This window comes from Podarcis raffonei, chromosome 5 (assembly GCF_027172205.1).
Source record: "Podarcis raffonei isolate rPodRaf1 chromosome 5, rPodRaf1.pri, whole genome shotgun sequence".
NCBI lineage: Eukaryota > Metazoa > Chordata > Lepidosauria > Squamata > Lacertidae > Podarcis > Podarcis raffonei.
This window is the reverse complement of record NC_070606.1, coordinates 85794212-85816425: the sequence shown is the minus strand read 5'-3', so window position 1 is coordinate 85816425 and position 22214 is coordinate 85794212. Positions and strand designations below refer to the sequence as shown.

At 43.2% G+C, this 22214-nt stretch overlaps 1 protein-coding gene across 17 annotated transcripts in view; it reads left to right on the top strand.

Moving 5' to 3' along the window:
• Positions 1-22214, top strand: part of MECOM (MDS1 and EVI1 complex locus) — a 467205-nt gene that overhangs the window by 430671 nt on the left and 14320 nt on the right. For 12 of the 17 annotated variants that reach the window (XM_053390479.1, XM_053390473.1, XM_053390478.1 and 9 more), the window contains 2 exons: positions 5520-5546; positions 15996-16162. In XM_053390479.1, the coding sequence (XP_053246454.1) occupies positions 5520-5546; positions 15996-16162 (194 nt within the window). The remainder of the gene's footprint in view (positions 1-5519; positions 5547-15995; positions 16163-22214) is intronic. The other 5 variants (XM_053390482.1, XM_053390480.1, XM_053390477.1 and 2 more) reach the window with 1 other exon arrangement.

The window sequence follows — 22214 nt, the reverse complement described above, 5'->3', positions numbered from 1 at the left end:
AATCATGCCTGTTGCATGGCAGAGAATAGCTTACTTTGCATCCACAAGCAAGTGGGCTACAGAGCTGTTCAGGATGGTCCAGGGAATGTCAAAACCTTCTCCAGCGAACTTTGAGAATAAAATTGGTTGCATCTGCAGCAACTTGGACTATAATTTTGTTGCAGATCCCACTGAGATGTCCAGTGCACCAGCGGATCTTACTTTGTGAGGTCTGTTGCAGTTAGTGAGGCATTGAAGACATGAACAAGGTGCCTGCAGCAGTGCTACAAATCATGTGCTTTCTTGATCCCTGCTGCTCTTGACTGATAAGGACTAGGCAGGAAGCGGCTATGACCAGGTGGGTTCAGGGTGTGGTGATGAGCCAGTTGTGCCACCATTCCTCAAGAAACCCACCCTGGACCTGTTGGTGTATGACAACTACTGCCTAGTCACTAATATCCCCATTTTGAGGAACTAGGGAGATCCACAGTAACCCAGCTGTAGGAACTCTTGGATAGTACTGATTTTCAGGACCCAACTCAGTGCCTGGATGTAGTTGTGGGATGGATGAGGGCCGGCGAGATGACGGCTCTGTAAGTAAGCAGTTCTTGGGTCAAGGAAATAATTCACCTGTTCTGGAGGGGGTGCACTCCCTCTGAAATGGTTCCATCGTTGCTACTAGAGGCCCAAGTGACCATAGTGGCTAGGACTAGGAGTGCCTTTTACCAGGTTTGGCTGGTGCAGTAGCTACGATGGTTCCTGGACAGGGATAGCTTAGCGATAGTGACCCATGCACTGGGTAATCTCAGCAACGGATTACTGCAGTGTAGCCTTTGCCTAGGGCTCATGCCAAGGCTGGTTCAGAAGCTGTAGCCAGTACAGAATGCGGTAGCATGGCTGCTCAGTGGAGTTGCATATTGTGAGCATATTGTGAACATAGCAGAGGCAAGTGCATTGGCTGTTAATTTGCTACTGAGCCTGGTTTGAGGTTTCGCTGTTAGCTTATAAAGCCCTGAACAAATGTATCCGAAAGAGTGCCTTCTCCCATATAGACAGTCCAACTCACTGAAATCAGCATATGGGAATCTTGTGGTGGCACCACAGCCACTGGTATTCTGTCTTGTATTCAACAGGTAGAGAGGTCTTTGCCTACCTGAGAAATTAGGCTTGCATAAACTGCATTATGTTTTAAGTATGTTGTAAAAAGGTGTTTGCTCCAAGAGGCATCTTTTGATTAGTAATGTTGCTGCATACACGGCAACCAGATTGGACTACTATATATTTATATATATCTATTGTTTTATACTGATTGTTTGTGTTGCTTTGTAATTCTGTGTTGTACACTGCTTTGGATATTTTTAAAATATAAAGTAGTATATAAAGATTTTAAATAAAATAAAATGCAGGATTTCTGCAAAAGCTGGCCTTGGGCCTCAGCTACTCCATAGGGTTGTTATGAAACAAAAATGTGGTTTTGAGCTACTTTAAAGGTTGTGTAATAAATACATACTGGAAAGGGGAGAAAGGAAAGGGGAGAAAGGGGAACAGGAACGGGGGGGGGCGTGGAGGGAAGTTGGCAGGGAGCAATTATAAGAAGGGACATAAGAAGAGACTGCTGGATCAGGCCTGCAGCCCACGTAGCCCAGCCTCCTGGTCTCACAGATGGGCCAGCCAGATGCCGGAGGGAAAGCTGCAAGCAGGACTTGAGGAAAGGCTGTCATGCAACACCTTCTTTTCTCTAACAACCACACTACGTTTTGTCACATGACTAAGAGACAGTCCCTTTGTCTGTACCCAGGAAGATTATGTAAACTTCATCACATCTTTTCTTTCTGCCAAACTTCATATTCTGAGAGCTGCTTCTAACATTTAGTTCTGAAGGGATAAAATCTTCACACAAAGCTGCTTGTTTGAAACAGATATACTTTTTAAAATGAAAACTATGGGGATTTCCATATAAATTAGGTAACTGACAGTGAATGTCTACCCAGACCATCTGTCATGTATGCTTTAGTTGAGTTGAGCTTCCTGCATTCCAGGGGGTTGGGCTAGATGGCCCTACAATTCTGTGATTCTCTATTCCCAGATAAGTGGGTACGTGATTCCTGAGTGTTATTTTCCTAGGATTATCATGTCATGTCAGCAGTGATCACAGACCCTGAGTTCAAAGCAGTAGCTGTGTTCAGCAACCAAAGTTCGGAGGTGACTTAGTGGAAGGTGGATGAAGTGAACTGTCTCTACCCTTCTCTCTCACCCCTATATATCAATGCCAGTCACTCTCCCACTTCACAAACCATTGCTCTGTTTTGCTTGTGGGAAATGTACACAAACCTGTTGCACCTTTAGGAGTATTTTTGTGTGGTGGCTAACACTGTGTTAGGTGTTTATCAGCTACAATAACCCAGGAGCCATAATGCCATAGTTGTTAAAGTAGGGAGATGCATATTCAAGTCCCCACTCAGCCATGAAGATCACTGGATGACTGTGACCCAGTTACTCTCAGCCTAGCCAAATTCATAGGGTTGCTGTGAGAATAAAATGGGGAAAACCACTTATGCTGTTCTGGGCTTTGTGGAGGGAAGGCAGATTTTAAATGTAGTATTACTAAAAAAATGCTGATGATGAGACGTGTGGGTTGTGGTACATGCCACCCCAGGGGAGTGCTACGTGCCAGAGTGGGTTGGAAACAGACCCAAAAGAACTGTATTTTATTATTTTATGTGAGCCACCTTGGGTAGCCTTCTGGATCAAAAGGAAGAACAGAAATAAAATAGAGTAATTAACATAGATGGTTGGACAGTGTTCTCGAAGCTACCAGCATGAGTTTGACCAAACTGCGGGAGGCAGTGGAAGACAGGAGTGCCTGGCATGCTCCGGTCCATGGGGTCACGAAGAGTCGGACATGACTAAATGACTAAACAATAACAATTAACATAGAAACATAGGAAATGGCCTTATATTGAGTCAAACAAGTGGTCCATCTAGCTCAGTATTATTTACACTGATTGGCAGCAGCTCCCCTGGCCCTACCTGGAGACTGTAGAGATGGAACCCAAGACCTTCTGTATGGAAGTCCAACTGCTCTACCACCGAGCTACAAATATTGATAAACCCTATGTCAGAACTCACTCCCAAACTCGTACGGCTATACAGTGGTTAAGTACTTAATTCGTTAACCTGAAACTGTTCTTAACCTGAAGCACCACTTTAGCTAATGGGGCCTCCCGCTGCCGCCGCGCCACCGGAACACGATTTCTGTTCTCATCCTGAAGCAAAGTTCTTAACCTGAGGTACTATTTCTGGGTTAGCGGAGTCTGTAACCTGAAGCGTATGTAACCCGAAGCGTATGTAACCCGATGTACCACTGTAGTTGAAATGAGAGGCGATTAAAACAAACACACTTGTTTTGGCTGCAGTGACTTAGAGCTTCCTAGTAGCCCCTGCAAAAGGATGTAGTAAGAGGTTAATGGAAGGCTGGTCAACAGGTTTGCCTCAGGGTGATGTGACTGAGCTTCATGGAATCTTCCTTGTGGAGTGCCCAAGGCATAGAAAATAAAGTGTGAGGTAACACAAGGTATGGGCTCTCTTTTTGTGTGGAGAAGAATCATGCCCAGCGGTGGAGCGTATGCCTACGCTGCCTGGGGCGGTGTGTGGGATGTGCCCGAGGGGTGTGTGTGTGCGGCAGGCGTCCTTGGCACACCACAGTCCAGGGTAGGAGAGGCGCGGGGAAGCTGCCACCCACTCTCCCCCTGCTTACCTCCTCCGGGTCAGCCTGTGCCAGGCACAAGCACCGCAGCCAAGGCGCAGCTCCTCCTTGCGTGGAGCCAGGCTCCAATAAAGGAGCCTGCTGTGGGGGAGCCTGTTTGAGCCCCCTCACAAAATTGCATCCGGGGCCACGGCCCCCATGGCCTCCCCTCCCATGCTACGCCTCTGATCATGCCGATCTAGCCTGCATGCATATGAGCCTAGCACTCATAATCTTACCCATGTATTGGCAGCATGCACAGATGAAATTACTTTTCTTGGAGATGCAAAGAAAGCTTTGGTTGAGTGAATGTTGATCAGCTGTCAGATTGAGAGATCTCCCTTAGCCGGCCTGTTTTTCCTTGGACCTTTGCTTTTCCTTACTCTAGCTCCTCTGTCGGTTGTTGCTTTACATAATACTGCCACCGCTTGGTATTATCACTTGATCAACTCACTGTACAATTGCTGCAGCTTTACCTTACATCACCACAAGTGTCTAAAACTAAGGTTTGTGAGGACTGAAGAAAATCCTCCCAGCTGTGTGGTGAGCATCTCCATACAAATGGCTTACTTACCATGTGCCAGTCAACCAGCTGCCTCTTATGATTTAGCATAGTTCAAGTGACACCAATCAAGTGAATAATGAGCCTGAGTCTGGTACCCGTCCTGAGTTTCTGCTAGTCTTCCTTGGTGTGTCTTTTCCTGTCCTGGTTCTCTTGTCTTGTAAATGTTCAGGACCTAGTTTTGCTTCGCTTCTTCTGCAGCTCACATACTGTGAAGTAGGTCTTCACTATTTATGATAAACCAAGACATGGCAGGAGGCAACAAAAAAACCCCTGTGAGGTTCATTGAGCTCTTGGTGGGCTGCCAGCCATGTTTGGAAGCAGCTCCCCTAAGCTTGCTGCTGCTCCATGCTTCACTATTGCATCTCTTAACCTTAAGCACTTGTTATGCATTGCACTTGTGAATAAGGTAAATTAGCAGAAAGGTAAAAATAAATAAATCTGTATGTGAATATGTTTTATTCTAAAGTGAAATTTAAAGATAGTGTCTGCAAATGGCACACAAATGAAAAATAGTTTTGACACAAAACTGGTATGTGTGTGGTTAGGGATCCACCACAATTTTGCTGGTTGGTAAAATAGGATTAGAACATTCTAAGAGATACGCTGCTTTAGTTCCAAAGGCAGAATTTAACTCAGTGTTGTGTGATAACTTATTTTGCGCTACTGTTTTAATAATCATACAAAGATTAACTTTAGCGGTTGACAAACATACCTGTAACTTTCCATAAAAACTATGGTAAGTTATTAGGACCAAACCACAGAGACCCTGTTTAAAAGAAAAATCTACTTAAAATAAACACATCTTGATTTATTTTTTGAAAATGATCATTTTGGAACGTAATAATTACAATGGCCGCACTGCATTTTGGATATGATGGACAAGTTGAGACACAGCACTGGCTCCCTTTTAACTGTGGTTAAGAAATGGCAAGCTAGCTTTGGGAAAGTACTCTCCTCCCTCACACCTCCCTACCTTTCTCTGGATCCAATTGCCCTCTCCTGCCTTAAGAGGAATTTCAACACTGTTGTGCACTGGCCCAATGTCACTTCAGATACAAATAATCCACTTCCAGAAGGGTAATCCATGTTAGTCACTCAAAGCAAAAACAACAAAGAGTTTTAGCAACTTAAAGACAAACAAATTTATTGTAGCATGAACTATACATTAATTGCAATAAGGGATCCAAAAGCAGGAATAATGTGTTGTTTTTGTTTCAATTTTGCTCCCAGTTCCAATTGCCTGATCAAAGAACTTGGGTAAGTTCATTATTTATATTTTCAATTTAAACACTGTAGAAGAAATTGCATAAGAAACGTGACATGAAAACTCATTTACTTCACTGCAACCCTGCAAGTCTTTTCCTGCTAATTATTTTAGCTCTCCTAAATCACACTTGTGTCTTATTCTACTTTTCATCAAATGCTAGTCTTTACTCCATTACACGTTCTAATGAATGGGAGTCTGCTACAAAGGACTGTATGTGCAACCGTTTCAAAGAATTGTATTAAGATTTCTAGAGGCATAAAATTCTTGTGCCAGTGACTGATCCAAAGCTCTGAGCTTACAGCAGCACAATTGAACACATAAAGCATTTTACTGTGCTAGTGTGGGCTTTGTATGCCATCTACTATGGATCAGAAGCCACCATATTGGGGAGTTTAGATGACATCCCTCACAGATCACAGCGCTCCCCTCACATGTACAAGCAATACATGCATGTGTCAGTACATGCATAAAGCAGAACAAGCAAAACACACAGATGTGTTTTTGTGGCCACAGCTAGGAAGTACCAAGCTAGGTTGTGCAACCCTGTCATCCACTCACACATTTTTTGAACATGTGATGGGGGATCTCTCTGAGCACCCACCTTTGAAACAATCTTTTGCAGATGAATCCATGTAAAGGAATATTATATAGTCATTATTTAAGTATATTTCCCACCCACCCACCCCAGGGAAACCCTATCGCTCAATCAGAGCAAACATCAATTGGGTTTTCTATGGATTTATGTTTGCCCCAATTTAAAGCTAAAGAGCAGGTTTTCCTTGGGAAAGGGACAGGGCAAGGAGAAAATCTCTTGGACCTGTGCTCTCTGGACGTGGAACAAGCGAAAGTGTGCATGAGCCTACAGTTGGCTTGGACAAAAGTGAGAAGCTCAACTGCTTCTTGTGGCACTTCATCAGTTCACCTCAGTACTCTGCACGTGACCATTACAATTTACTTCTCTCTTTGTTTTTATTTTTTTCATAGTTAGTAGCAGTACTTTGCACAGCTCCATTTTTTAATTGTGAGCCCTGAACCTGGGGGATGAGAACTATTGATTGATTGGACAGTTTATTAATATTTTCTTGGCGCTGTGCAAAAATTATGAAATGGTGGACTACCATCCACCAAACACAAAACAAAAGTGAAAGAAACAAGGAGGGCAAGCAGATTCAAGTACCAGTTCCTCATAAATTATATTATATTCTTCATAAATGTTATGATGATGACCAGGTGGATTGTCTGCTGATGGAGGCATTTCTGAGAAACAGCAAACTACACTGCAGTTGTTCCAACCCAAGCCAATGGAGTAGGCCTTGGAGTCTCACCTCTCCCACTGATGCAGCCAGATAGATTTAGCTTGTGCATCATGAGCATTGGTGAACGGAAGCAACTACCAATAATTATAGCCAGTCACATGACAAGGTCTAACCTCCATAAAGGTTTTCAGGTCAGACTTGATCCTTTTTAGAACAGCAAGGGAGTTCAGGTTCAAATGAAGACCACAGAGCCATGTTTTTAAAACCAGATCTCCTCTGAGAAATGAGAGATGGGTGTGAGGGGTCTCATTTAATGAGCAAAATTGATATATAGCCAAGGAGTGCAGACCTTCCCTGCTACACATCTTTTCTACAGTCTGTCTCACAATGTCACTTTTCTGACTCAAGTACCAAAATTGAGATCAGATTAGAGAAAGGCACTTTGGGAGAAGGTCTACAGGAAAATAAGTGATGGGAAGGTTTCGTATTTCAAGAATGTTATAAGTGACTAGCAAAAAACTGGCTGAACGTCTTCAACCCCAGTTTGTTTGTTCCAGTTTAACCCCGCTGTCACTTGTAGGTTTAAGGCAGTTTACAATATTTTAACATTTTCCCTCCCCTGCTGTATCCCACTCCTTTCTCACTGGCAGATTTGAGAAAGAGATGAAGAATGAAATTCCCAACCAAATGACCTCTCCCCTGTTTTCCTTTCTCCCATTCACATGAACATACAATCCACACATGAGCAAATCCATATAATTCTTCTTGAGAGTCGCTAAAATAGACCCCAAAATAAAATGTATTGGCAATGACAATGAAAAGATGCTGATATGGTCTAGATTTTTCATATTTCTTAAAAATGCACTAATTAACATAGAAAATGAACATCTGTATCATTTTTCATTTCCCATGAATTATGATGGCCAGCCATTTTGTGAAGCAAGCCTTCAGTGGCCTAATTTATGAAATGCTAGGGTCATGTAATCCTCCGATTTCAAGGTATTAAGTCATTATTTATTTTTAACAGACTATTTGCCCTATATATCTGTTACTGTTTTTCTGTTCCTAGCTAATAAACTTTGACATAAAGGACCAAGGCCATGTTTGATGGTATCAAACCCATCTGAGATGCTTATAAATACCGTCTCCCCTCTAGTTATGGCCTTGTCTACATTTTTGGGCCTCAATTGGGAGAGCGTGCAGGTTTGCGTCACCCAACAGTTTATAGCCTCTCTGGGACTAAAAGGGAGTTATGGGATACAAGCAGCTTCCTTTTCTAAACTTCTGAATGCAGATAGAATCAGCTATTTACGTATGTAAATCAAAATTGGTTTGCTGTATAGCATTAAAATATGCTGGGTTTTTATTTATTTAAAAAACATACTTAGCCCAGATTAAGAGCATGCATTGCTTAACCATAGAAGCCTGTGTATGAGAGAGGAAACAAAGAACTCTCTTGCCACCCCCTAGCTTTAGGAATGTCTCTGTAGACATATAAAATCCAATCGTTGCCCTGAATTTTTTCTTCTCTTAATATGAGGTAACATGATGTTGGTTTTGGATAAGGAATATTGTCTCCCTCGGTGAGGAAATATTTCAGCGCCAGACATCTGTTCTAGCCGTGCATTCACATGTGAATATTGGGGCAGGAATGGATGAATAGGGGCACTATTTCTTTAATCACTCTCCTTAAACCCTTATACCAGGCTTCCTCAACCTCGACCTTCCAGATGTTTTTGGCTTACAACTCCCATGATTCCTAGCTAGCAGGACCAGTGGTCAGGGATGCTGGGAACTGTAGTCTCAAATTGTAGTCTCAAAAACATCCGGAGGTTGTTGAGGAAGCCTGCCTTATACCTTGCTGCCTAGAAGAGAGCTGTTCCTTCAACAGTGAATCAGCTCAGGCTGAGAGGCTCCATTGCTTCATGGCTCTCAGTCAGCCTGTCCCCCTCCTCCCAAATATCCTCATGTACTAGTGATAACTCTGAAGATCCTGCCTGACTCTTCATATTCTCTGTTCCTGTGGTCCCAGGGGAGATTTGGGGGGGGTTGGGGTGTGTGTGTGTCTGTGTACCAGCAGGAACTCAGACAACTGAAGTGGGCAGTGGTGGCTGGTAACATATTGGCTGGTAACATTTTTAACCATGCTTTTTTCATAATAAGATGACTTGTATGGCACTTATTTAGGAAAGTGTGGCATTATACTTGTGCAGAGTGATATTGTCTCCTCCTCTAAAGAATAAAACAAAACTCTGCATCTATGAGCAGGGAAAGAGTTTCTTTGTAAGAGGGCCCAAGTACAATTTTCAGAAAAGAATGACTCCATACTGCCTATGTAGAAATTAAGCCTATATTCTATATAATATGACATAAAGTTTTGAGTACATGAATACAAGTTCTTTGCCAAAAAACTAAAAATACTTTTAAAATGTGATGGAAATTTGCTTCCAGTTTCATGCAGCCCTGTCCCCACAAAAAATCAGTTTAACTATTCATTATCCAAAAGACTCTTTTCTCTAAATTAAAAGAACAAATACTGAGCTATAAAAACAGCTCCTCAAAGGAGGAAACACTCACTGTTTTCTCTGGCCTAATGGTCTGTCTATTCCCATACTATTTCCAACAGTGGCCAGCCAGATGCTACTTGGGAAGTCCCTGTTTTGTACCTGCTAAGTCCCTGTTTGGTGTTCCCAGCTTGACAATCAGGTGTACTACATCTGAATATGGATGTTCCATCTCCTGTGGCTAAAATATCTTCTTGACTGAACTGTCCTCCTTTAATTCTGCAAAGAGTTAACTATGCTATTGCCCGTTACAACACAGTATGACATTTAACTCCATATATTTATTGTGCAGTTTTTTTAAAAAAATAAAAATACTGCCTTAAAAGTTATGAAGCAATTATTTGCTTTTGTAGTTCCTGTTCATGTTTTGAGATAATTTCTCTAAGTTTACATTTCTTAGTGTTCACAGTCTGGTATCATTGATCCTGCAGCTTCCTACACCAAAAGGTTCAAATATTTTGTTCAGTGGTAGAGCACATGCATGAAAATTCTTGCTATAAAGGATTTTCAGTAACTGGGTAGGAAACCACCCCTGCCAGAATTCCTGTGATTAATTTGAGTCAGTTTTGACTGGGAGTATAATCTTTTGTCCTGCTATTCACACTTGAGCTCCGCCCTGGAATTTGCGATGTAATAGCATGTATGCATTTATGAATTAATGAATGAATACGTACATATATAAAGCTTTTGCAGAATGCTTTTCTTATGCCACTATGTCAGGGTTTCCCAAACTTGGGTCTCCAGCTGTTTTTGGACTACAATTCCCACCATTGCTGACCACTGGTCCTGCTAGCTAGGGATGATGGGAGTTGTAGTCCAAAAACAGCTGGAGACTCAAGTTTGAAAAACCCTGCACTATGTCATCACTACTTTCACATATCTCGGAATAGCAAACCAGGGCTTCCTTCTTTTGACAGTTGGAGCAATGCAGTAGAGAAAAGTATAACCTATGAGCCAGGAATCCTTCAAGCACAAATATTGCCTCAGCCATGGACTCACTAGGTAGCCCAAGGAAAGTCACTGTCTTCTAGCTTCAACCATCATCTGCGACATGAGAATAATGCTTCTGGCCCACTGTACTTTAATGGTTACTGAGATGATGTATGTGAAGCACTATGAATGCTTAAAAAAGTGCTATGTAAATGCAGAATAGTAGTAGTAGTAGCAATAATAGTGTTCCAGGTCAGAGGGAGCGATTCCTGGGCTTGACCTGAACAACTTGCCCTTCTATTTTTGGAAACTAAGCACGGACCATTCACATTCTGATGGTCTGCGTTTTTGTTAGCAGCCATTGTTATATAGCTATGACATTCTTGTAGAGTTTCCTTCCCCTTCAACTGCTGATATGTCCTCTAGACCCGAGTTCTGCCTCAGCAACCTTTCCTTGGTTTTCTTTGTCTGGGAACATCTGTTCAGATGGGGAAACAATGACCTTTTGCCTCGGCTGAGGCAAAGAGCTACCCTAGCAGGCACTAAGAAGATTAAAGGAAGGCTGCACTGATAGCTTTCATGCTGCTCCAGTGGTTCTCAGCAGTGAGAGGAGAGAATACAAATGGGCAAAAGGGCTGTAGGCAAGCAGAAGAAAGAAGCTGGTAATCTCCTCCACCCTTGTCACTTCACTTTTATTCCCAGTTTATTTCAGGTCTATTTCAAAAATAAAGGGGAATGCAACTGATTTCAAGCATGCCCCTTAAGGAAGAACTAAGCATTATGTTACATATGGGGATGCTGTTAAAATGAGTTTGATTCTTGCCCTTTAACATCCAGTACAACTTACTCTGAATCCTGATGTAATAACTTAACATGTTTCACCACCTCTGCCAGTGGCAGCCAGTTAGGTAAAGAAACACCCAGCATCATGTCAAGACGGGGGAAAGTGAGATAGATGCTACCAGGTTGGAAGGAGACTCAACGTAGGGCTGCCATTTTTAGTGGCAGCATCACCTTCCTTATAAGTTTTAGTTCCCCCTTGAGCTTTATGACCTCTTTCAGATGCTGCTGCTGAATGACCCTGGAATATTTCTGCAATTGCACACTCTTTAATTCTGTATGGATTAATTTGGTATAAACATCACTCACTAATTATGTTCTTCACGAATTGCTCAGAATGATTTGTTCATCTTATGTTGTCCTACTGTATGTAAGCCCTGTTTGGGCTGGCTTTCAAGGCAGAGGATTAAGCTGGCTGTTTCATGTTGATTAAATTTTATTATGCCAATTCCCATACGATCTGTGTTCCTCAACAGGCAGCCTATGGGCACATCAGGCTCACCAACTGGCCCCTCAAGTCGATTGCAATCATAACTTTTTCTTTTGCTAATGCTGGTTGTACCTTAAAGAATGCCACTCCCATAGGTTTTCCTGAGCCCTTAGTTCAGCTGGCTGTGTTCCATGTTTTAATTCAGGAATGCCCTATATCGAATAAAGTGACTTACTCTCAGATTGCCCCTAGAGAACTAAATCTGTTTCTAAAACATAATAATAAATTCAGGCACTTTGGAGAATTCATTTATCTCTGACCCATTATTCACATAGGTGAGGAGTGTGAGAGTGTGGGGCTTGGCCTTCTCCATCATGTCACCAACATTATGGTGAGGTGTGTCAGGTTTCCTCTCTATTGATTCTACGTCACCAGGTGAAAACTTAGCTTTTCCAGAATACTTTTCCTGAGGTCTATTTTAATGTTTTAAACACTTGCATTGTTGGTTAACTATGGGATTCTTAGTTGGCTGTTTTTATTGTGGGATGTATATTTTTAGCTTTGCAGTAAGCAGCTACAAGTGCTGTGTAAATAGAAGAGAATGCAGCAAATAAGTATTTGAATATATAAGTAAGCAGGAAGTGATGCAACCAGGAATGGCTGCACTAGCAGCCATTGGAAGCAACATAAGCATGTGACTAGCGATAGGGTCCTGGGGTTGGGTGGACTGGCAAGCCTCATAAAACTGCCATATATTGTCCGTGCAACCGCTACAAGTCAGATGTGCATTAACTAAGCAGGCAGGATCAGTGCACTGGTGGAGGAAGAGGGGGGCGGGGGGAGCGCACCACCCCCGGCAGCGCGATCCCGGTGGGTTGCCATTGTGCCTGCCCCCCGCGCTGGGCGCCATGCCCCCGCAGGTGGTGTGCCACCCGCCCAGGACATAAGCCACGCCCCCGGGATGCTTGCCAGCCACGCCCCCGCCTGCTCTCCACTGCCCAGTGCCGGAGCATGAAGCTCCGCCACTGGATCAGTGAAAAACACATACTAGGAAATCAGCTCTGGTTTGTATACAATGACTAGTACATGCATGGCTTAGAATAGATCAGAACCAAGCCTTAAATCCACGGTAATTGCTTGATAAAGCCATTTCAAACAGGAAAAGGAAAATAGGTTAACCAACTAATGCTGGGATCTGTGGGAAGGAAGAATGTTGACCCAAGCACAGTTTTAAAAGCACTTGGTAATGAAACTGACTCAACTATTTAAATATATAACTAAGCCGTTCCTTATCCTCCCAGATGCATGTCCCCCCCCCCACCAAACCAGAAATAGGTGGTACCTTACTCCTAAGCCATGTGTCACTACTAATCTGCCAGAAGGCCAAAAACCATTTCCCTGCTTCCATCCCTCCATCACAGGCAACAGTAAAACAGCAAAATTATTTCTCTTAGCAAACAATTAGAAGTGATTAAATGCAATGAGAAATAAAATGGCAGATTTATTCTGGGGGAAAGGAGAAATAGGAAGGAGTGAAAAATAAATGTTATGATAATGCTGAACTCTGTAGGCTGATAATGACATTGCTCTTCTAGGATGGAATTGCCTCCTACTCCAACCAGCATCATCATTACATATCTTGGCCCTACGATCAGTACCCGTCACAACCCTTCATATTGACAAATGCCCTGTCCACTTGCATCTGTGGAGAATGTTTTAGCAGCTGAGTGATTATGAATCAAAACCCAGAGCTTCCAGCCCTTACTGCTTCCCTCTGCTTTCCCATTTGTCTCCTGACAAGTAAATGTATCTTGACTTTCCTCTGAGATTTTTTTTTTTTTTTTGCACAATGTTTGATGAAAGACATTTGGCAAATTGGCAGTGGAACCCTGTACATTGCAATTTGTAGTGAGCATTAGAAGTCTGAGCATGGAATGGAAGAGCAGGCTACGGGCGAAAAGGAGAGAAAAATACCAGCGCTAAGCAGAATATGAATAGTCATTTCAAGGAAATGAGCAGACATTTATTTTGGACTAAAAAGAGAAAGTGCAAACCAAATTACTATATTTATATTGTATCTTAGTATGAAAAATGTAAGCCAAATAAGTCTTCTTCCATATATATTTCTCTGAATGATGAGTAACACTGAGCCTGATGGAGCCACTTTTGTGTAAATGCAATGTAAGCGAGAAGAAAATCAGTTCACAGATTCCCGAGCTCATGAACTAAACCTTATTTACTATATTGGGTTTTCTGCAAAATGGTCATAATTAGGATGGGGGGAGGGGGAGTAGGCTTACCCTAGGGCAATTCTGTAATCTTTCAGGACAAAGGGGGTGATCCTACGAACTTCTTTCAATCTGAGTAATATTATTAGTTGTCAGTTCAGTGTTGAAGTGAGAAAATTATTAAGGCTATTATACATTAATCTTGAAGATACAGAGTAATTTGAACACTTCATTATTTGCAACGGCATCCTGTAGTGTTACTTTTCCATCAAGCAGAGGCTGCAGGCATAAGCATTTGCTGAAGAACCTTTGCTTCACCTTCTAGGCATGCATCTCTTCTACTCATTGCAAATGCCTGTATCTCCACTGCTATCTTATTCTTAGGGGCACGCAGTGCTATTGCGTAAGTTGGACTGTGTTCAGTGGAATTTACTCCAAAGTAAGTGCAGTTAGGATAGGAGCCTTGGTTACTTATGCTTTTGTGAAGCATGTAGCACCGAGTTGACACTTTGGCTACTACTAATGCTTCTGCAACTATTTCACATTCTTATGTCTGAATTCATACTGTTTTTATTTACGTATTTATGTATTAAAAAAAAATCTGGAATAGCTTCATTAGGTGTGATCTTTCAGCCACACATAAAACGCTTATCAGGGTGCAGCACTAGAGATTATTTGTATTTTACCATAAGGACTGGTTCAGGTATACAGGTTCATCACTTGATTACTCTACTCCTGATTACTGTACACATGATAATTGGCAGCTGAATGTGTGAACTAACACCACTGAAAAGCATTGCTTTGGAGGTGATTAAAAAGTTATGTCATTCCTCTGTCTCTGGAACACTGACCTAACTAAATGTGATTGACATCTTGGTGAATTTTGTTCTAATGGAGTAAAAAGAAGCAGGCAGCATAACAGGGTGGATATACCTTATTTACTCTACATAGCTCTTTATCCAGAACCATATATGTGTACCATTGCGTAGCTCAGGGGTCAGCAAAAATTTTGTGGCTTGGGCTGGTTCACGGTCCCGCAGATGCCACGGTGGGCCGGAGTGCGCGCACACAAGCATGCACAAACACTATTTACGGCGCTCCTTCTGGTGCGGAGGAGGCGTGTGCAGCTTCCCATTGGCTATAGGAGCTTCTTGCAGCCAATGGGAAGCCAGTCAGCGTCGTGGAAGGCGATCCCTGCTCTGCGCGGCGCTCGGGAGCCGACTGAGCGGGTGGCGGGGGTCCATGGGCCGCTTGTGGCCCATGGGCTTTAGGTTGCCGACCTCTGGCGTAGCTCCTTAACACACACAGAGAGGCATCCTGGAAATTACTCAGGACTGCTGTCTGGCCTGTCCCAAGCCTGCCTGCCTGCCTGCCTGTGGGGAGCTAGTGTGCGCTGTGACAGAGGGTGAGGGCCAAGAAGGGTGCCAAGCAGAACTGGTGACGGGATGGGGGTGCAGACATATGGCAGGGAGAAGATGCCTCTCACCTTCTCCCTGCCATATGGTTGCCAATGGTTGATCGAAGGCAAACCTTCCCTCACTCAGGCACCTTCCGGGCAGCAGCAGCAGCGAGCAAGGGAAGGCTGGCTTGCTTGCTTATTTATTTATTTATTTGCAACCCAGATGCATGTAGGTGGGAGGGTGCCTGTAGAGGATGGATGGATTTATTATGATTACAGACTATTAAATAGGAAAATATTATCTTTTGTGGCATTATACAAACATATCTACACACATAGAGTAACAACAGTAAAGCCTTGAATTAGTCCAAGGTGGAGGCTCAGCGCTAATTTTCATGCAGCAAGATGGCCTCAAGAAAATTGGATGACAGGCTAGAAACATAAACTGATTTATGTGTAACTGCTTTTTTCTTATGTGAATTATACTGTAAATCAGTAAGAAGGTTGTGTTACCTCTAACAAAGCTGCAGTATCTCAGAAATGTAGTATCAGTTAAACTGGCTTGAGACCAAATTATGTTGGTAATATTTCCTTATTAGCGTATAGTAACAATGTGGAATAAATATTGTGTCATTGAAATAGCAACAACTTTTATTGTTTCTTCTAGTTAAAAAAAAAGCAGAGTTTTCAACAGTACACTTTTTAAAATGGAGCTCTTTGTTGACCAGATTGTGCTAATTCTCTTTGGAGTACAAGAATGTCCTCACAATGATTTTCCCCTCCTCCTTGCAGATGTCAGCTATAGAAAACATGGCTGAAAAGCTAGAGAGTTTTAGTGCCCTGAAACCAGAAGCCGGTGACATCATGCAATCTGTCCCTTCCATGTTCAACTTCAGAGCCCCTCCCAGCACCCTGCCAGAGAACCTTCTACGAAAAGGCAAAGAGCGCTATACCTGCAGGTAAACTCTCCAAGCTAATTACCCACAACAGCCTCTCTTAATATCTCTCTTCTCTTGCAAGCCACTGCTGTTTATTTTAGAAATTACTCAAGATTGGATGATGAATAGGGATTATGGTGGGTCACTGGCATTTTAAAAGGTTCTTTATTCGGCAAGACATGGTCATAGTGTTTGATTCTGTGTTTGTTTGCAATTACAGGAGAAATTTGTCCTGCATTACCTTGCACTTGATAAATGAAGCCAAAACATTACATACGCTGCCTTGTTCCAAAATTTCCTCATCACCTTTATATTAATACACAATCTTTTCCCTCGTAATTTTTTTCTGATCATGAACTGCAAGACTGTTTTTCACTTGGTCTTTCCTTTGATAATGCCAGAAGGGAAATTCCACAAGATCTGTGAATGATTAGATGTGTTAAAAAAACTGAGTCGTCACTGCAAATATTTGGCTCAAATCAACGTTGTCCTAAAGAAATCAATGGAAGTTTTGTCTCAGAGTTTGGATCCATCTTATAGACATCTGTAGCCTTTCAGGTCCTAAGTGGCAGACCAGTTGTTAGACTCAGAGAGAGCTTTTCTGTTGACCTCAGAATTTAATGAATTTCACAGATCATTATGGTGCAAATGTGAATTGGAAAATTTGTTACAATTTAAATAGTGAATGTTCTGGATAATGCCCTTGACCAGTAACACAGTTTATACTCGCCCATGTCTGAAATAATATTGAGTCTTGTTGTTAATTTATTTTAGTAGGTTGAAGGATAAATGATTATGCACTCCTGTCACTTTTAAAGGGGTGTCTGTGCACGTGTACCTCTCTCAACAATGCCCCAACATGCCAGATATTTTCTTATTCTCTCCCCACCCTCCAAAGAATGAAATTGACTAGACTAAAAGCTATTTCTGATCTGGCATAGTCAATTTTACCACTTTCTTTATTTGCGTGGGACTAGGTTTCTGTATGGAATTTTAGACAGTTGTAAGGGAATTGATACTGAGCCAAGCCTACCTTCATGGTAGCTCCAGTCAGAAAAGTTTGGAATTATTCCCTTATGATCGCCATCTGTGTACTCCAGAGGCAACAGCAATCCCATGTAAACGTCATGGAATAGACATGGAGTCTGCTGATTTAGACAAAACCACTGTATCACAAGTTTGCATTTATCTGAACAATGTTGCTTTTGACAAGCTCTGTTGTCTTCTACTCTGGCTGGTATCATTAGATTAGATCATTAGATCCCAAATAAGGGCCCAAGCCGTTTGCACAAGCTCTGCATTTATTAATGCTGGTTGTGCATTCACAGTGCTTGCTTGATGGATGATGCAACTGGCACTCTACAGGTATTTTATATAATAATAGAATAAGCCATAGAGTTGTAGAGTTGGAACAGACCACGAGGGCTATCTAGTCCAACCTGCTGCAATGCAGGAATCTTTTGCCCAACATGGGCTGGAACCCCTGACCCTCAGATTAAGAGTCTCATGCTCCACTGACTGAACTATCCAACATGAGCCATCTTCGGCTTTGTTTGAAAACCCCAATGCTGTAGCTGTTTGGTAGCATATAAATGAAGATAAAGGTATTTCATAAGCTAATTCACGTAGTATTCCAGAGCTGGTCCAACCATGCAGCACAGTGAACTAGCCGGCATCAGATGGCACAGGGCTGCAGTAGGGGTGTAGATGAGGGTAGGAATTTTTGTTTGAATGTTGCAGCTAGACTCTTTACGTGTTGGTCCTTGTGGAGAAGGGGCAACATCTGGGCTCCAGTTCATGCAGCAAAATATATTGGGCTGGCACTGTACTATTCTTTTTCATGGTCAAGTCCTCACAATGTGGTTTTACCTTGTCTCCTTCATGTGCCACACAGCTAGTATTTACTACACAAGGATCTGTTTGTTTTCCATTCCCACCCCCTCTAGTTGCAGCAAATATAAGCTATCTTCATGTAGAGCAGGAATGGGCAACTCTGGCACTCCAGATGTTGTCAGATTCCGAGTCCAGCCCTAGTCAAAATGGACAGTGGGCAGGAATACACCATCTGAATTTGACAGGATGAAATAATCTCATAATGGCTTTACTTGGTCAACAAGTGATGTTCAAATTGATCTATGATCATCTAGAAATGTCATTTAGGATTTATATTTTGGATGCATATTTTCAGGGAAATGTTCCTGATTTGGCAGAATAACCTGATGCTGCCATTTCAGTTTTCTATTTGTTTTTTAGCTTGGTATTTATGCCCCTATCTCATTTTCAGAATGTTAGTTTATGTGTTTGATAACTGTCATATCAGTTTATCTGATCTTTCTGAAAACATGTCAGCTACTTTCAAGTCACACTATTATAGAGCATACCTTGATGGATTAGGTCTCTTGAATTGTGTCTGATCTGATCTTTCACAGATGGAATGATGCCACGTTTACTGACACATTGAATATGCTGAACAATTTAAAACCTCTTTCCATCAAGCCAAGATTCTAAACCTTGGATAAAAGAGTTCCCGTCCCCCATAAGCATTTAGCTGGGGAAGTGACAAAGTTAATAAGTGTAGTATGTCGGGATGAACATTCAAATGAAAGTCTGCTCTCATAGATTGCTGAGGGTTGCACTGGAAAATTCAGACATCACCACCTTAATCCATAAGGTTTTGATTCAATATATTTATTGAAGCTACTTTCAGAAATATTTAAATACAGTGGTATCTTGAGTTACAAATGCCTCAGGTTACAAGCGCTTCAGGTTACAGACTCCGCTAACCTGTAAGAGTTACCTCGAGTTGAGAACTTTGCCCCAGGATGAGAAAGGAAATCGTGCGCTGGTGGCGCAGCGGCAGCAAGAGGCCCCATTAGTGAAAGCGCACCTCTAAGAATAGTTTCAGGTTAAGAACGAACCTCCGGAACGAATTAAGTTCATAACTAGCATACCACTGTACACCAAAGAAGCAGTTCCATCCAGTATTGGTTTGAAGTTAGTGTTAGGATATTTCCGTTCCACCTTAAAAGGGAGCAGGATGTTTTGTATAACAGCCTGCGTAAGTTCCTGTCTCACAGGATGTTTATGTTGTAAGTTCCTTTCGATTTAGGCTGTTTTGCCTGAGCAGTCGGAGGAGACGGTCATGATTTCTTTGTTCTGACCAATGCCTAATAAACTGTAAATATGCATGTTCTGCTCTCTGCTTGTGCAACTTCCTGCTGTGTGAATTCTGCTGATATAGTGTGCACTAAGCCTGAGGCTTAGTGTCGCTGAATTGCTGATATTGCCTGACTACGGGAGGTCGATGGATCGTCCGGCACCGAGCTTGGGGGCCAAGATGGACTTTATCTCCCTGGCAGTATCCCAACAACAGGTTTCGGGCCCAGATTCACGGCACTTGCAGGAGAGTAAGACTGCGACAGACTGCTGAGGTATGTGTGGGAAAAGCGAAAGCAGCGGCTTTTCTGTTGCCGCGGCAGCCTCTTTTGATGTCCGGCAAAGACTAAATGGCCACAACTATCAGACCTGGGCAAGGTACTGTGAGGGCCAGATGAGAAGGCTTGGTGTGTGGAATACTATTTCTGAGGACCCCCCAGCCCCTGTGACAGATGAATGGAGGGCACAGGACTCGAGAGCCATGGGGATAATTTTGCTCTCAGTAGCTCCTGAAGAGTTAATCACCCTGGCTGGCAAGGCCAGTGCCCGTGAGATGTGGGACGGGCTTAGAGCCTGTCATCTCCGACAAGAGGCTGGGTCTGTGTTGCTTTATTTCAGAAAGCTGCACAGGAAGCGTTTGGAGCCAGGGGAAGACCTTAGAGCCCACGTTTTACATTTGCAGCATCTCCGACAGGAATTGACTCAGAGAGGTTTCAATATGCCTGAGTCACTGTTTGCAATTCTCATCCTGGACTCCCTGGATGAAAGCTATCATGCCGTGTCAAGTCAGCTGGCGACCCTCCCTGCGCAAGACCTCACTGCTACAAAGGTCTTGGCGACTTTGCAAAATGAATACGACAGGAGAAATGCAGCTGAATCGGCTTGTGCGCTTCAGGGGGAGCAATGTGGGACAGCATTCCAGCCTCCAGGGGGAGCCAAAGCGTTGGCAGCTGTGAAGTGCTGGAACTGTGGGAACCAAGGTCATACTCAGAAGTTTTGTCGAAAGACTGGAAATAAACAAAGGAAAAAGCCTGCAGATGGCCCGAAGCAGAAGGGGAGTGGAAAGCCAGGGAAAAACAAGGCTATGTTTGCTGGCACAGCTCCACCAAAGGCTAAAGGCACGTCTGATGGCCAGGAGCAGGGGGGCAAGTTGCAAAAGCCCTCGCCAGTGGAAAACACGGCTATGTTTGCTGGCACAGCTTCACCAAAGGGTAAAGGCAAGCTGCAAAAGCCCACGCTGGTGGAAAACAAGGTTTTGTTTGCCAGCAAATCTGCTTCGAAGGGGAAGGCCAGGTTTATTGTTGACTCTGCGGCCACGCGCCATCTCACCAAAGACCGCCATCTGTTCATCTCCTTCACACCTCAAGATGGAGAGGTCCAGCTGGCTGATGGAAGGACTTTGCAAGCTACAGGAGTTGGGACTGTGAAACTTGAAAGTCTGCATACTACGATTAGTAATGTTCTTTTTGTTCCAGGAGCTGTGGACAATTTGATAAGCGTACCACAGCTGACTGGGCGTGGTTTTGAGGTATCCTTCAAGAAGACTATCTGTGTCATCAGAAAAGGCAAAGAGGACATGTGGCATGCAAAGTTGATGGATGGTTTGTTCTGTCTAACTTATGATGACAATGGTGTTGCTATGTCTAATGCTGATACTTGTTGTGTTGCACAAACTAACAAGGTTCTTCATGCAGGTTGCATTCATGATGCACATCGAAGGTTTTGTCACCTCTCTTGGCAAGCGCTAGCCAAGATGCCTGGGTTGGTTGAAGGTTTGGACATCAAACCTTGCAAATTTCACATGAAATGTGTATCTTGTGCAGAGAACAAGGTGAAGGTTGCTCCAAAAGGCAAGGAGTCTAGCAGGCAGGCTTCCAAACCCTACCAGCTAGTTCACGCAGACCTGGTTGGCCCTCTAGCGCCCTCTTTGGGAGGAGCAAGGTACTTCATGGTTCTAATTGATTCTTTTTCCAGGTACATTCATGTGTTTATGCTCGAGCAGAAATCGCAAGCATTTCCTAAGTTCAAGGCATTCTGTGCTTGGTTGGAGAATGCTCATGGTAAACGTATTGGTTGTCTGTTTACTGATCGAGGCGGGGAGTTCACTTCTCAGCAGTTTGAAGCTTTCCTGACTGAGAAGGGAATCCAGCATGACTTGTCAACGCCTAGATCGCCATGGATGAATGGGCTTGTGGAGAGAGCAAATCAAACGTTGCTGCAAGGAATAAAAACCTTGTTGCATGATGCCAATCTCCCTGAGAAGTTTTGGGGGGAGGCTCTGGCGAATTTTGTTTATTCTTTTAACAGGAGACTGTCATCACCTATTGGCTGCACTCCCTATGAGAAGATGTATGGGAGGAAACCTAACACCAAACACTTGAAAATCTTTGGTTCTGACATGTGGGTACACACCCCACAAAGCAACAAGCTTGGGAAGCGTGGGGCACATGGTTTGTTCATGGGGTACGAAAAAGGTGCATACAGGGTATGGATGACTAACTCAAAATCCATAAAGTTCACAAGGAGTGTTGAGTACAATCCTAAGTGGGGGGAAAATGTGGGAATTTTCCAGAGTTACCCAGAGGAGGATGAAGGTGATGTGAAGAAAGCAGATCATGCTGAGAAAGCTGAGGAAACTGAGGATGAGGATGATGATGATGATGATCAGAGTTCGGATTCCAGTTCAGTGGGCGGCGCTGCTGCTGCTGTCAGTGACAGTGATGACACAGCAGACTACAAGAGCGCAAAGGCCTCAGTCAGACCATCTGATGAGTCTGACAATGAACTGGAAGAACCACTGTTCACCATTGGTCACTATTCTCCTAAGAAGGAGGAGATGAGTCCAGAAGACTTGCGTCTGGTTCGCAGGTCTGAAAGGGCGACCAAAGGCAAACCTCCAAAGAGATTTGCTGATGAG